At 43.0% G+C, this 16,297-nt stretch overlaps 1 protein-coding gene across 2 annotated transcripts in view; it reads left to right on the plus strand.

Moving 5' to 3' along the window:
* The window catches only part of LOC111143580 (adenosylhomocysteinase like 1), a 36,927-nt gene extending 20,630 nt beyond the window's left edge, over positions 1-16,297 (plus strand). Inside the window, exons 2-17 of one of the 2 annotated variants that reach the window (XM_022497403.1) lie at positions 3,522-3,633; positions 5,929-6,072; positions 7,045-7,145; positions 7,568-7,670; positions 8,838-8,932; positions 9,515-9,621; positions 10,437-10,553; positions 10,826-10,889; positions 11,687-11,775; positions 12,140-12,210; positions 12,577-12,671; positions 12,763-12,861; positions 13,240-13,308; positions 13,749-13,827; positions 14,942-15,062; positions 15,579-16,297. In XM_022497403.1, the coding sequence (XP_022353111.1) occupies positions 3,522-3,633; positions 5,929-6,072; positions 7,045-7,145; positions 7,568-7,670; positions 8,838-8,932; positions 9,515-9,621; positions 10,437-10,553; positions 10,826-10,889; positions 11,687-11,775; positions 12,140-12,210; positions 12,577-12,671; positions 12,763-12,861; positions 13,240-13,308; positions 13,749-13,827; positions 14,942-15,062; positions 15,579-15,585 (1,473 nt within the window). In that variant the 3' untranslated portion in view covers positions 15,586-16,297. Of the gene's footprint in view, positions 1-3,521; positions 3,634-5,928; positions 6,073-7,044; positions 7,146-7,567; positions 7,671-8,837; positions 8,933-9,514; positions 9,622-10,436; positions 10,554-10,825; positions 10,890-11,686; positions 11,776-12,139; positions 12,211-12,576; positions 12,672-12,762; positions 12,862-13,239; positions 13,309-13,748; positions 13,828-14,941; positions 15,067-15,578 lie in introns of those variants that run through there. The other variant, XM_022497404.1, reaches the window with a different exon arrangement.

Below are 16,297 nucleotides of genomic sequence, written 5' to 3' on the forward strand. Positions count from 1 at the left end.
CCTTGGCTATACATAGTGCAATTCTGATGGCTTTCAGTTCTCGGGGATTCAGGAGCTAGAGAGCAAGATTGGGTGGGACCTGGGAAGGAAGTGTGGCTAAGGTATTATTTAACATCTGAGTAGGTAGAACACGTGTTTGTGGAAGTAAACTTTTCAGCTTCTGATGGTAAAAACCAGTTGGGATAAATCAAATGAATAGTATTAAACTGTTTGTCTTCCCTGGAGGCTGATAACTGTTTTGGGGTTGCCTGTGATCCCTTTTTCTTCATAAATTATAAACAGCAGTTCTTTCAGCTCACTTGTCACCACACTTACCCACGAGGTGGTGGGTGCATCAGATCCCAGATTCTTTGGAAAGCTTCTTTTCATCCTTTTCAGTGTCACATGGAAGAGAGTCAACCATTGTACCCACTGAGCCCTTTGAATGGGTACTTTAAAATAGCACATTGAATTGGCCTGATATTTAATTGAGTTTTTAAGGCATGCCAAACAGACTTCTGTATTTGGATGTGCTATTTGGAGAATGGGTCAATCTGACTTTCTAACCTTTCTCAGATGTAATATTAGTTCAAGAATGAAACACTGGCATGCTTAGTGTGGGTAAGTCTGTTTATGGGATGGTGAGTATTCAAACACAAAATAGTTCTTTAACATAGGACTTTTTGATTTTCAGATACTTTTTGAAGTTCCAGCTACCTTATCTCTTTTTCCCTCCCCCTTTCCCATTCCACATCCTATTTAGAACTAGGCTTCCGTAAAGATACAGCTTCGAAGAAACACTGAGGTACACCAGTGGAGACTTAATTATGATGGGAAGAAATGACGATAATAGGAAGTAATGTAAACAGAACAGCTTCGCAGCCATCTTCGGATTTTGTTTTTACCTAAATGATCATACTTGTGTAAGTGGGGTGAAGCCATCCCAACTTAGAGGGCTGTTGCCAAGATCTGGTTTCACTAGAGGGAAAAACGGGTAATATTCAAAAACTGCTTTTGACTGCAGTGTCTTTGTTTACAATGCGAAGGTGAACAGCTCCAGGCCGAACTTCAAAAGAAAAACAGAGCTGCAGGCTGCCAGGCTACCCTGGAGCAAGCAGGCCTGGCGGCCGGCAGATCCTAAATTGTGATCTGGGTTCTCCTCAGCATGCAGTTTGGCGGGGGAGGGGAGAGAAGACACGGTGATCAGGCGTCTTCGTATAGCTGGACCACCTTATCTGTAAGCAGTGAAAATATCAGAGAGCTCCAAGAATAGACAGCCACCCATCCATGCCATGGCTTGAATGGACAATCTGCCCACTTCAAATATGGCCCGTATTCATTATTTGAGAGATGGGGCACTGCACTGATCGGTAAGCTGCTTGCAACACAGCCTAATATTTTTAGATGGGAAAGATTTTGCTAAGCTGTAGACTACTGATGAGCTTTGTTAATACAAGGTAGGATTATGACTATTAAATCAGTTCTTAGGTTGCTGCAGAAACATTTCTATCTTGCCACAGCCACCTCTCTCTCCCTCTCTCTCTCTTTTTTTTTTAATTTAAGAAACTGCGAATGTTACTGCATTTCCCTCCCCCACCCCCGCCACCACCAGGTAGGTGGTGTCTGGGAATATGCCCAGAGCCTTTTGAAAAAAGATGAACAGGGGAGGGAATCATAACAGCCAAGAGAAAAGAGTAGCTTCCGACTAGACTGCCCATGCCAGGAACAAGGAGGCTGATGGAGGAAGGGCTGCCTCTGCAGAGTGTTAAAAAGCATTGATGGTCTCTTGACTGTACTTTTTCTCCCACCAAAAGAACTGCATATTGGTTTTGAAAGTCATTACCTTGGTCCTGGATAAATCTCTTCAGTAAAACTGGCTTTGCTGACTGCAGAAGTCATGTGAACATTCAGTGGGAAATCCGCTCTTGAAGGGCACATGCTGACCTGTGGCCACTTCAACGAGTGGGTTTGTTGTTTTGTTTTTAGATTTATTTATTTGAGAGAAAGAGAGCATGTGGTGGGAGGGGCAGAGGGAGAGAGAAACTTAAGCAGACTCCATGCTGAGCATGGAGCCAGGGCTCCATCTCATGACCCTGAGATCATGACCCCCGAGATCACGACCTAAGCCGAAAGCAGGAGTTGGTTGCTTAACCAAATGTGCCACGCAGGTGCCCCCAAAGAGTGGGGTGGGTTGGTTGGTTGGTTGCTTTGAAAGGCACTGTGCTTTTGGCATTTAAATTATTTAAGTTTTAGCAACTAAACTAAAAAAGCTGCTTAGGATGTATAAAGATACTTGTTAATCAAGTTCTGGTGCCATGTATGTTGTTTAGACCGAGTGCTTTTTATTTACTGAGTTCTTTTTCTGTGTTGCACTTTTACGCCTGATTCTTATACTGCCGCTATAACAAACAAGCAGTTTACTGTTCTGGCTTCAGAGTGGCTATACCCATGTTGCTAGCATTATGGGGAGAAGATTTTAATCTGTAATAGCTTTTATATTTCCAGAGTTATCTGCTAAAGACTTAGCTTAATGAATTCTCTATGGGAACCTTTTCAGATTTAGTCAGATTGTGAGGAGAATCTCAATTCATAGTCTCAAACCGTTCTGTTTTTCAGGAGGCTGAAGTTTATTTTGTATTTTAAAGGGTTTATCAGAGCTTAAAGAGAGCATTCAGGAGGAAGGTTGAAATCATTTAATAGAAGAAAATGTTTTCATACATTTTAGAAGCATCCATTAATTTCTAAGTTATATTAATTATAAGGTATTTGCCATTTATTAAAGCCAATTTTCCAAGTATCCTTCAAACAATTACCTACTTCTAGTGTATTTCATTTAACGAAGTTTTTAATACAGAGTTTACCAAGTCATTTATTTTCTCCTTCAAATTAGTCCTAATTAGTTAGATTTTACTGTGGAGTGCATATATTTTTTTGAATTTTGCGTGCTTTATTGTATGCCAGTATTTTATTGGATGTGGAAAGTTCTGCATGGCTTTGTGAAGTATAGCTATCATTGGACTCTGACTTGGCACCCCAGTGCCTGTCACTATTTCAAGGCAGCTCCATAATTTTCTTCAAACAACAAGACCATTGCTAATTTCAGGATAAGAATGTGCTTCAAGAGAATCCTTTGGGAAAAAAAAAAAAAAAGCAGAAGCACTATGAGATTTTGTGTTTTTTTAGTAGAGTTGGGAGGAAGGGTAAAGAGCCTAATGTGTCAAGTTTGTAAGAGGAAAGAAAACTTCATGGAATGTGAGAAGAAAGATTTGTGAAATTTGGACAGATGCCGAAAGAAGTTCAGTCTTGAGCGCCCCCACCCCCAACCCAAAATTCTACAACAATTGGAAAGAGGCAGTAATTGGCATTTGGGGAGGAGTCAGCAAGTAACTTCCGCCCACCCTCACTCTAGTCTGAGAATTGCTGGCTTGTAGGAACTATATAATAACATTGGGTTTTAGGGAAGGAAATACATGGCCTTAAAAAATGGAACATTTCATAGAATGCCTGTTGTAAATTTTCAACTGTTCGTCTTCCTCTTACAGCAAATCCAGTTTGCTGATGACATGCAGGAGTTCACCAAATTCCCCACCAAGACAGGCCGCCGATCTTTGTCTCGCTCCATCTCCCAGTCTTCCACGGACAGCTACAGTTCAGGTAGGTGTGAACTTATGTCCACTCTGATCTCCCTTCCCAGTTCCAGAGTCTTAAGCTAGTTCTCTGCCCACTGCACTTCACTTACCTAGAATCTGAAAGTACTTCCCATCTTTCTGCTGAGAGCTGATAATTAGCACTTGGGCAATGGGAATGTCCTCAGTCAGGCTTGTAGCTGGGGAGGCTTTTGTCATCTGGAGACTTCTCTTCCCCTGGCTGTCTCTGTGTGTGGTCTGTGGCCAGTGCCTGCTTGTTAGTGCTGGGCCGGTTCCCATTCCCACGTTTCTCCACCCACATTACAAAGGGAGAAAATCAATTCTATTTTGGCTGATGGAACTGGCCTTGAAAAAGAGGTGTACTTTGGAAGCATAATTTCCAACTCTGTTGTTTAAGATATACCCTGCCACCTGTCTTTTTCTTTCTTGGCTCTAAGACTGCTTGAATGGTAACAAGAAGAATGAGTATTTTGGCTCCTTTTTTATTTGCTAGGTTACCCTTTATGTTGAAGTGCCCTCCCCTGTTCACCTCTGGAGTAGGAGAGGTTCAACTATGATAATGTGGCTCCAGCTCTGTTTCTTTTTAGTCCTCTCCTAATTTGATCCTATATAAGTAGGCTTTTTTTTTTTTTTTTTTTTTTAAATGTGTCCTCACCTTTACATGGAGTACCGGAAAGTTAGCATGGTTTGGGATGTAGAAGTTATGATTTGAGTACTAGCAGAGTAGACACTGGATGATCCACAGGGGCGTCTGATATAACCCCACCCCCATTGTTCAACTGAGGAAACATTTAAGAGTTTAAGAGGCTGGCCCAAGGTCATAGATTGCTATTAGTTTCAGCAAAGAGATTTGCCATCTCCATAAATGACTTCTCCAGAATACTGTTTATACGGTGTTGTTAACATTAAGGACTGGACTTGCGGGGAAAGGATTGTTTTTGTTTTTTTGTTTTTGTTTTTTTAAAGTAAATGCATTTTTTTAAAAAAAAGTGTCTTCTGCTCGGTGCCACTGATAACCCAGCATGGATAAGATAAGCAGATAAGAGCAAATGGTGGTCTATAGGGTTAAGTACTGAAATAAATGAATATTCAGAGTCACTGTGGCATGTGTGCAAGAAGAGGTTCAAAACATAATGGCTGTCAAAAATAAAAGGTGTTTTGAAGTGACAGATACGAAAGAGTAGGAGTGATAAGCAGACCGATTCCAGCAAAGAGAGAATTCATTGTGAAAAGCTGGGCTCTAAGAGGAAGATGGAAGGAGGGAGTGAAGAAAGCTTTAGCAAAGTTCTCAAAAATCTTGATGTCCATGTATTAACAGGAGCTTATCAGAGCATTTTTTTAAAAAAATTTTGTGATCTAGTTCAGTTGTCTGGTGAGACAGATACTTTGGGAGTATTTGTGTTGGCTAGCAGTGTGTGGAAGACAGTGAGAGAGACCTGGTACACTGGCACAGACAGACAGATCAGGAACCACTCGTTGATTCAGAGAGGAAAGAAGTGATTTGAGAGTAGGGGAGTGATTACTCTATGTCCCCCTGCACATCTATCTGAAAGGACATTTTTAGCCTTTATGTAAAGCTAGTTTTTTTAAAGTTGAACATACCGAGTGATCTCAGGGCTGGCAGTAGAACCAGAGCTACTCACTCACCTTTTGAGTCGTTTCTTTCCATCTCTGTATTCCTTGAGCACAGCCTAGTGTAAAACCCCTTATAAGATTCTTTTAGCACTGTCATCCGTGTTACTAGTTCTCAGAGTGTGGTCTTCTGGACAAGAGCAGCAGCAGCTGGGGGCTTGTTAGAAATGCTAATTCTTGGGTGCCACCCGAGATCTGCCGACTGGGAACCTCTGGCGGTGGGGCCTAGCCGTTTGTATTTTAACAAACCTTCCACATGATTCTGATGAATGCTGTAGATGCTTGCGTTTGAGAACCAGTGTTCTACAGCAGTGGTGTTCCTAAAGTATTCTTCCATCTTTGCCATGTCTCGTTCCAATCCACATTGGGACCCAGTGCCCCTGTTAGCTGAGATCCCTCGAGCTGGTGCAGGAGTGGGCTCTGTAGCTTCCCGTTACAGGGACTAAGGGCAGAGTATCATCAGCTTGGAAGAAAGGGCTCCGACACTGAGAGATCCACAGCAATGTCATTCATCCGTTAGACTCTGAGGAGGGAGACCTGAGAGTGGTGTAAAAGGTGGCTCCAGTTCTGAGTCTGCTTAACTTAAGTGAGAGTCCTTTGGGGAGTACACTCTGTGGAGTTGGGGCCATTGAGGATTTTCTGTCCTTGTTTTTTTCTCTCCTGGCTCTAGCCGCATCCTACACAGATAGCTCTGATGATGAGGTTTCCCCCCGAGAGAAACAGCAGACCAACTCCAAGGGCAGCAGCAATTTCTGTGTGAAGAACATCAAGCAGGCAGAATTTGGACGCCGGGAGATTGAGATTGCAGAGCAAGGTAAAGAAAGGGAGTGGGTAAGGGACCAGAAGCAACCCGCTAGCTGGTCATCAGGATCCACAGACAACCTGACACTTGAAAGTCGCCTTGAAAAATTCAACATTCTGGGCTCTTGTATAAGCAGATCTCTCTGCGCGCAGCTTGAGCCTCAGGGTTCTTGTTCTTGTTCTCCTTGCTTCCTGTTCTCAGTACGTAGTAATTACACAGAGTAGTTTCTGTTTTCCTCCCCCATGACACCATATTCGGAGATCTCCTTGTGGACTCAGCAAGTCCTGGATCACTACATGGTGGTTAGTTCTGCGGGATTCTACCACAGCTGCCAATCTCAGAGACCCACATTTTCCAGAAGCAGCAGATATGGGAGGGTTTTCAGCTAAGGATGTAGTGAGCAGTGTCTCTTTGGTCTTTGGTCCTTAGCACCCTCTGCTGGAGCAAGAGTGAAAGTGACTGACAGTCCGTTAAATCTTGGTTTTCCCCACCCACCCCACTCCTGATAAGGTCTTTTTACTCTTGTTACTTTCACACTAAAGGTGTGCTCTCTGCTGGGGGTAAGTACTAAACCAAACAGACTGACAGAATGGGGTTAGGCTGCATAGAAAAAAAGCAAGTGCTCTTCTGCTGAGGGTGAAGACTTCCTTCCTGGTTTGATGATTAGGAGTCCTTTAGCCAATGCCATAACCACTTCCCTCCTCCCAAGTGAATGATGAGACTCACTCTCCATTTTGACCAGATGTGAGAATTCATTCTCTGTTCAGTCCTCTGCAGGAAGAGAGAAATTTCCAAGCGGTTGGATAACAACTCCCCAACTGTCTTTCTGCTGTTGAAGCCGCCAGTCATCATGGAAATTTATTTGGTGTTTCTACCTTATCTTGCAATATCTCAACAGATCCAGACCACCCCTAGATGTTGCTGGGGCAGAAATTGATAATACTGCTAGTGCAGACCTAGCTCAAATCCTCTGTTCTTTCACAGACATGTCTGCTCTGATTTCACTCAGGAAACGTGCTCAGGGGGAGAAGCCCTTGGCTGGTGCTAAAATAGTGGGCTGTACACACATCACAGCCCAGACAGCGGTGAGTTTGCTGGGAGACTAAAGAGGGACTTCTGATGAGGGGGAGAAATAAACTTTTTTTTTATTTGCTTTTCCTTCCGTATCTATCCAATCTCCAAATGCTAATGACTATTAGGTGGGACCTCCTGTTACACAGTAATGGGGTTTTCTACTCTGTGTGTATAGTTATAACGTATGTTTACAAACCTGACTCAGGGAGATCTAGATCTGCAAAAATACAACTGTTAGGAAGATGTTAAGACTTTTAGGAACACATCTTTGGGGTAAAGTTAGATAGCAGTGGGCTCCCTCACTGGACCATACCCTCTTACAACTTCCCAGTGTAGCACTAGTTGCTGCAGAGTTGCTGGGCATGGTCCCCTTGTGTGCTGCTCCTACCCAGCCCTCCTCTCTCTCACTCTGTCCTCCCATATGTCTCCATAGGTGTTGATTGAGACACTCTGTGCCCTGGGGGCTCAGTGCCGCTGGTCTGCTTGCAACATCTATTCCACTCAGAACGAAGTGGCTGCGGCCCTGGCCGAGGCTGGTAAGTTTAGCCTTTTTCACCAACTGTGCTTCAAAATAATTATCTAAGTAAAATATTTACGTATCAAAACTGTCTTTATGGTTACGTGTTTGTCTAGAGGCCTTAAAACGTTGGAGGGTAATAAGAATAGCAACAGGAAGAAAATGGGTAATAAAAGGAAGGTCCATATCCCTGATACGGTCATAAAGAATGACCTTTGAAAAGAATCTTAATTATATGGGGAGATGCTTAATTCTAATGGTAAGTGAACAAGGAGGAATATTAAACTGTATGAGGTATAGGAGTTCAGCTGATCTCTTTTCACCAAAGGCTCATCGCTTTTGAGGGCACACAAGTAAGAAGTGCCTTTAGTACTAGTAGCTCATTAGAAAATTTGGTGTTCAATATTGTATTGAAACTATATGGACTACTTGTAAAGTTCAGCTCAGCTTGAAACAGTTTTTACTGTAAAAATGTTCGGAAGAAAATCATTGTGAGGTTTCTTAAAGGACTTACCATCTCCCTGGGATCCTCAGAGAGCAACTTTATAATACTTTTGATTTTCTTGTTCTTTTCTGGTGTTCATTACAGAAAATTTAGGAATTTCCAAATAATAATAATAATAATCCTACTGCACAGGGATAATATTTTACACATTTTTCCTTTTTTCTATTCACTTTTTACAGAGATAAATAAGTCTCAATATATAATTTATAACCTAAAACATAACACTTTCAGAAGTAGTTTTCCATGTCCCTGAAAACTTCTTGAAAGCATCATTTGTAATAATCATACGGCCACATGATTTTTTTTCATTATTTTACTCATGTTGACCATTTAGGTTGTTCCAAGATTCTTTCTAATACAAATAATGTTCTAGTGAACAACTTTATTTTGATTCCCATTTCACTTTATCTCCTTAGGTTATTAAGAGTTCCAAGTATAAAACTGACGAAAGAGAGTAACAATTTAAGGTTCCAAAATACTTCTAAAAAAACAAAAATCTCTTAAATTTGTTACCGATTTCTGAGCTACAGGTGCCATTTTGACTTTCTGCCCTTTTGAAGTTGTTTCCTGTCCAACATAGTTCCTGTAGCCCTTTTACTCTTCACATGGATCTCAGAAAGTAGTATTGGGATAGCAGACTCCCAGGAGGAGGAATGAGCTGATTTGTTCCCATCCCCACAGGAGTTGCAGTGTTTGCCTGGAAGGGCGAGTCAGAAGATGACTTCTGGTGGTGTATTGACCGCTGTGTGAACATGGATGGTTGGCAAGCTAACATGGTAATGATGTATATTCATCCCACACTCTGACCATAGATTTGTTTCCTTTTTTCCCTCAAAGCATGGTTCCCTAAATATGTTTTGGATGTATGTTCTGATACACTTACTTTGTTGTCAGAGTGTTTAGCTCAATACCTATTCAGAATGGGTCTGAGTACTGAATGGAAAGGTGGGGGAAGGGTAAAACTAAAGTGAACACTTGTGGCTCAAACACAACAGAATGAAATAGAAAGAAATAATGTGGTTCCTCTTTGGAGTAGAATTCTGGTTTCTTTCCTTCCTGCCCCAGCTCGCCTTTTGCATCCCACAGAGCTATATATTTCAAGACTCTAGACTAAAAATGAGTCTATGATTAGCCTAATACTCTTCACTATAGCCAAGAACAAACTTAGGAATCCTTTTAACCATTCTACACCAACGGATTTGACTGTGTTTCCACTGTCTAAACCTGTTCTAAGGAGCTCTGAGGAGTGCTCCTCCAAAACATACAGGGCTCTCTTACTAGTACAGAAAGTGGGTTCAAAGTTCCCCCCCAGCTCTAGCAGCCTGAATGCCCATAGAAGTCTTCTGGCTGTTCTGTAGATCCTGGATGATGGGGGAGACTTAACCCACTGGGTTTATAAGAAGTATCCAAACGTGTTTAAGAAGATCCGAGGCATTGTGGAAGAGAGCGTGACTGGTGTTCACAGGTAACAGATTCTGGAGTAGCTGCCCCTTGTGTCCTTGCCTCAGCAAACTCTCCTGGTCTCCATTAGGCTTGAGGGCTATGTTTCAGACATGTAACTAAATGGGAGTACCTTCGTTAGATAAAACTTCTCCGTTTTTACTTCTGAAGAATCCAGGAGATCCTAAAAGGAAGTTATTTCAGGTTCTAGTTCTCACATTTTTCTTTCCCACTTATTCCACTGTGAGTCTCAACCAGTGTTGGGAGGTGTAGAGAATGAATGTATCTGGAAAACTGTATTCAATATTGTATTAAAATTTTATATTTGAAATACGAAAAAGAATCCTATTGTAAAACTATATATTATACACACTACAAAAAGTAAAACTGGGCAAAATATTCTTGGCTTGTCAAAAACCCTAAAAGATCTCTTTCTGGAAGAGTGTTTCTCCGTTGTGGGCACACTGCACATGCTCACACAAGCACACATAAGCAACCGAATCAGAGTCATTGATAATCTTTGTTTATCAGAAGTAGGCATGTTTGTTTGTTTTTTTTATCAAGAAAATGCTGGTCTAAGGAAATACATCCCTTTTTATGGAAGAGAAGTCAATTTCTTCTATTGAAAGGGTTTTTTTTCCCCTTCCAAAAAAAGGGCGGGGGCCCAGGGGAGAGAAAATGAAAAGAGGTGAGGACAAGGAAATGCTCTTGCTTACTGATATCCTTGGGCAATAAATACAGCTGGGGTGGGGGGCAGCATGGAGCTGGAAGAGAATTAGGCAGATTTTGCCGGGTAGTAATTTCGGTTTTGTTTGTTTTTGTGGCTTCTTTTCCCTTTAGGCTGTATCAGCTCTCCAAAGCTGGGAAGCTCTGTGTTCCGGCCATGAATGTCAATGACTCTGTGACCAAACAGAAGTTTGATAACTTGTACTGCTGCCGAGAGTCCATTTTGGACGGGTAGGTTGAAACGCACAGATACCAGACTCCGAGGGGACAGGTTTGGGTTGGGTCACAGTGTTGTTCTGAAACCACTCCTGGTCTTCTCCCGTGGTCTTCCTGTCGTCTTCCTTTGGCGTTAAAGGTTCGTTAGAGGGGCTCCTGTCATACTGGGCCCAGCCAGCTTCCAGCTGGAGTTCTCATGGGGCGTTGCCTCACACTTTTGCTTTTGTGCAGAGGGACTGTGTCTGGGCTAATAATGTTTAAGTTGAGCCCTTATCTGTTTTCCACAGCCTGAAGAGGACCACAGATGTGATGTTTGGTGGGAAACAAGTGGTGGTGTGTGGCTATGGTGAGGTAAATAGCTGGGTCTCAGTGTCTTTTCATAGACTTTCTAGAAATGTGGAGTGAAGGCAATCCATGCTGTCAGTGTGGTCACTGACACGGGGTTAAAATACGCTTCGAGATAATGTATCTCCGTAGCAGAAGTGCTTTATTCAGAATTATGAATAGAGATGTACAAAATCCATTGAGTTTTCAGATGTCACCACACTATCTTGTGGAACGGCATGTTGGCAGCCCCGCCCCTCCCTCCACCATGATAACAGTTACCTTTCATGAGACTGACTTCAAGTGAACATGTGGCATTTTAGCCACACAAGTGACCTGGGACTGGAGTGAAGGGTGGGACCCGAGGTGGTACATAGTTGATGATCCCTAAACTAGACTAGGTGAAGGAGACTGTTGTCATCAGTGACCCATGGAGGTTCTTGAACTGCTGGGCTGTCCTAGAGTTCGATGCATCTTAAATGAGAGTTAATCAGGTTTTTCTGGAACAAGCTATGAGAGGTTACAATTGCTCTTCCTTGGTCTTGTTTTCCTGATGGTAATACTTATTCGATCTCCCAGTTTCGTTCACTATTCCGAGCCCCAGCCCTTGCTGTGAAATATGAATGTCAGATCACCTCTCTGGCTGAGGGTCACAGCATAATCTGGATTTGTTTATGCTCTGCCTGGCTTGGAGCATCCCTGCAAGGGCTCAATAGAGCATTGGTGATTTCAGGGAGGTTAATTCCCATCTCCCAAATAGCCACATGCCCCCTACCCATGCCTTAAATGACCTGACACCCCTACTTCTTTCTTATGCTCTGCAGGTGGGAAAGGGCTGCTGTGCTGCTCTCAAGGCCCTTGGAGCAATTGTCTACATCACAGAAATCGACCCCATCTGTGCTCTGCAGGCCTGGTAAGAACAGGATGGTAATACTGTTAGATTCATCCCTGGTACTTAGTGTTTCTGAGAGTTTATGATTGATTATATTAACCGTTCCTTGCAGAAATCTCTCTAAAGGAAGAGAAAGCTAGGAGGATGGCTCTTCCCTCCATTGTAAGCCCAGGGCACTCCTAGAGCTTCTCGGCATTTTCCCTTCCTGATTGGAATCTCGGGGAGTCCGAAGAGGCCAGTGTGTAGCTTAGAACAGCTTGTCACTTACCCGTGAGATAGCACTGGACCCGCCTTCAGAAGGGAATTTCTCTGGTCTCATTTTGTGACCAGCCTCTATGCCACTGCCTCCTTGCTTTGCTCATTGTGTTCCTTCCTTTCCTTCCAGCATGGATGGGTTCAGGGTGGTAAAGCTAAATGAAGTCATCCGGCAAGTTGATGTCGTAATAACTTGCACGGGTAAGTATCAGTGCCTTGGTGTAGTACATGGAGGACTGGTAGCTCTGAGGCCAAATCTTGAAAGTGGTCTTTCAGATAAAGTAGGTGAGACCTGTGCTCGGTGTAAAAGTCTCAGAACCAGAATAAGCTATCGGAACCTTAATATGTTTTCCAGAACCAAGAACCTTTTTTCTTGAAGGTGATTTATACTGTTGAATCTTAAAACCAAATCACTGAGTGTAAAAAGCTGTTACGCAGTGTACTTGTTTCTCATAAAGGATGCATTCCCTTCAGTGCAGCAGGCATCCTCTTTTCCCATGTCCTCACGGGAAGCCAGGTACCTTCGTCCCCCAGCATCTTTCTTTGGCTGCTCTCCTTTACCTTTAGGAAATAAGAATGTAGTGACACGGGAGCATTTGGACCGCATGAAAAACAGCTGTATCGTATGCAATATGGGCCACTCCAACACAGAAATTGATGTGGTAAGGTTTCCCTCATTGATTTGCTGCAAGCAAGGCCTTTTTCCCCTCCTTTCCACTGTAGCCGCCGTCAACTGTGCCATCTTCCTTTCAGACCAGCCTGCGTACTCCAGAGCTGACATGGGAGCGCGTGCGCTCTCAGGTGGACCATGTCATCTGGCCAGATGGCAAACGCGTTGTCCTCCTGGCAGAGGTACACACACGGGAGGGCAATGTCGTTAGATCCATGGTGGAGGGCGGGGAGATGGGAGAAAGCATTGGGCCCAGGTTTTCCTGAACTCCATCTCTAGATAGAGATCTAGTTCTTAAACTTTCTGGTCCCTAAAATAGAACCACTCAAAAAAAGATCTACCTTTTACCAAGTAATACACTATTTCCTGACTCCCATGGCTGCTTCAGCTTGTCATACTCACACGGGCTTACGGGAAATAAGATAAAATCTAGAGGCCTGATGTGGAACTGTAATTCTTTCTGTACCGACTGAGTCCTATTCTGCTCTGCTTCACTTGTATGACACTGGAATCAGACGGAGGGGGAGCACAGCTCACCCAGGGCTCTCTTACTTTTTCAGGGTCGTCTTCTCAACCTGAGCTGCTCCACAGTTCCCACCTTTGTTCTGTCCATCACAGCTACAACACAGGTATGTGACCAAATGCCTGCCTCTCCTGCCCTGAGATTAGTGGAACCAGACCTGGGTCAGAGTTCAATGAGACTGTGCCGTGCTGTGTTCTTTTCAACCTGTTTCAGGCCACAAGGGGCCAAGACGGGCTTTCTCAAGTGTAGAAAAGAGTCCTCAGGCAGAGTCAGTGTCTGTGCCCCTTTGAGTTGGCTATGTTAGTTGAGAAGGTAGGGTTCCAGCCTAGTTGTATTTAGTCTGTTCTTTTATTAGGAACGAAACAAAAACAGCAGCAAATCCTCTTATGATGCGTGGTGGTGTTTACTGCAGGCCAAGTCCTGGGTACTGTCATCATGATAGATCATTGTGGTATTTACCCCAAGACCCTGTTAGATTGAGTTTTATTTTTAGGTCCTTGTCCAAGAAGTGTTTTTGTGTCTTCTGACCCTCTTCTCCCAACTTAGGCTTTGGCACTGATAGAGCTGTATAATGCACCTGAGGGACGATACAAACAAGATGTATACCTGCTTCCTAAGAAAATGGGTGAGTGAGAAACAGTAGGAGCCTGTACCGAGCCCCAGACTTTTGCATGGTTTGGTAAAATGAAAGTATTGGATTTAGAGTCAGAGTTCTAATCTGCATCCTAGCATTCCATGGTTTCTGGGCCTCAGGACCAATTCTAATCTCCTCAATATCTTTATCAATAATGTGAGAGTAATAGTTACATACGTTGTAGGATTGTAGTAAGAATTAGAGCAGATGAGTAAAAGTGCTTAGCATAGTGGTTTAAGGTAGATGTTCTTATTCTTAGTAGCCATATGGAGTTCAGTAAACTTCCCACCACCAGTGACTATAGCCAGTGACCAAGATGAGAGAAACAGAAACAAATCTAGGTTTTATCATCCATCCTCTGTAAATATGGAACCTCCTGATAATCTGGGGGACAGCTCTGTTGTGTTCATGTGGCATACTACATCATTTCTGGTTCTTTGCCCTTCTGGAATAGTGGCACCCACCTCCCATCTATAACTGGTCAGCCCCTTACCCCTTCTTTAAAGCTGAAAGACTTCTCACTCTCATCTCCTCCAACCAGCTTATCTCAGATTACTTTTTTTTTCTTTAATTCGTATTCATAAAAGTAAAGCCTGGGAAGTTTTATCTATGGAAGAGTAATCAGTTTGCACCAGCTGCCTTAGAAATCAGTGATCCTAAGATTTGAGGCCTTTATGGATATTATTCTAAAGAAATCGTAATGATACAAACTACTTTTGAGCTATTGGTATCTACTTTGTTTCATAGTTTGAATGTAATTCAGTTAAGGAAGTTGCTACAGGAAGGTGAGAGTCATATGTAGCATGTTAGCCACTGAGATAAAGCCAAAAGCTTTGCCAGAGAAGGATGGGGAGGTACAAGTCTAACCCATTTTGTCACCCTAGCAAATGGCTTTCGAAATGCATTCTGGATATACAGAGAGAAGTACCCTGCCAGAAAGGCAACTTTGAGGGTTCTTTAAGCAAATATTTTGAGTTACAGGTGCTTTCACAGTGATTCCATTCCTTGTCCTCCTCAAAAAGCTTCAGATGAAAATAGGGGGAGGGTGTGCCCTGAGAGGCAGATTGAAACGGAGTGAGTTCCCCTGCCACTGTGTTCTTCCTAGATGAGTACGTTGCCAGCTTGCACCTGCCATCATTTGATGCCCACCTGACAGAGCTGACAGATGACCAAGCAAAATATCTGGGACTCAACAAAAATGGGCCATTCAAACCCAATTATTACAGGTAACTTGGGGGAAAACAAGTGAGACGCTCTTTTACCCAATATTAAACAAAGCATGTTAGCCAGCTTTCTTAAATAAAGTGGTGTGCCTGATTTTGAAGAGTACCAGGACTCTGCTCCAGACTAACATGGTAGCAGAGAAATTGTATATCTAGTAGATGTAAGGGGTGAGGGTTTTCTAGAATTTTGAAGCAGGAAGCTTGGCCTCACCCCCAGAGATTCTAATACAGTTGGTCTGGCATGGGGCCCAGACTTATTTTCTAAAAGCTCCCTAGATTAATGTATAGTCAGGGTTAAAAACCACTGGCTTATATTATCAGGGAGCAGGAAATGAAACCAGAGATGGCATTGCCAGAAACCCCATGGAAGCAGAGGGAAGAATGATCCATGAGGAATGGATGTAGGGATCCCACTGGGGCCGGGAGGGACCCTGGGGAGTATCCTCTGTTTCTGATCTTTCTCTTGGATCTCTCATGTGGAAGACCCAAGTGCTAACCAAGCAGTCTCTTCCTTTACAGATACTGATGGACCATATTACCAAGGACCAGTCCACGTGTCCCACACAACTCTAAAAGAAATATTTTTTAAGATAATGTTTATTTTCTTCTTATTCCTTTCCTGTTGATTTTTTTTTTTTTTTTTCTGTAATTTCATTTTCGTTTTCTTCATCTCATTGTCCAAGTTCTGCAGACCACACAGGAACTTGCTTCATGGCTCTTTAGATGAAACTGAGGTTCAAGGTTCCTCACCCTAGTCACTAAAGAAGGATTTTACTCTCCCAGCCCAGAAAGGTGATTCTTTCTTTCCCATTTCTGGGGACTTTAGTCTTAATTGGGTACCTTATTAACAGGAAATGCTAAGGTACCTTCTTTGTTGAACAATCTGCAATGTCTAAATTGCCTTAAAAGAGCCCATTTCTTAGCTGCTGAAATCAGTGCTCTTTCACTTTGTCAGAGGAGCAGGGATGGCACCCACTAGCCAGGTAGGTTAGATGTTAGGTGGCGCATGCTCATTTCTCCAGGTGTTCCAAGCCCTGTTTCCTGTGTGCAGGCGGTGTGTCTGGTTCAGAGATGTGTACTGTTAAGATCCAGTTGGTCCACTTGGATTTAGTACAACCCTTCCTCCACTCCCACCAGACCTTCTCATTTTTCAAGTTTTTAACCAGACTGCACTCTATTAAGTTTAATTTTGTCCCCTAGCATTGATTTCTGTTGTACAAAAAAAAAAAAAAAAAAAA

The sequence above is a fragment of the Enhydra lutris genome, unplaced genomic scaffold (genome assembly GCF_002288905.1).
Source record: "Enhydra lutris kenyoni isolate GAN:26980312 unplaced genomic scaffold, ASM228890v2 scaffoldscaffold9, whole genome shotgun sequence".
NCBI lineage: Eukaryota > Metazoa > Chordata > Mammalia > Carnivora > Mustelidae > Enhydra > Enhydra lutris.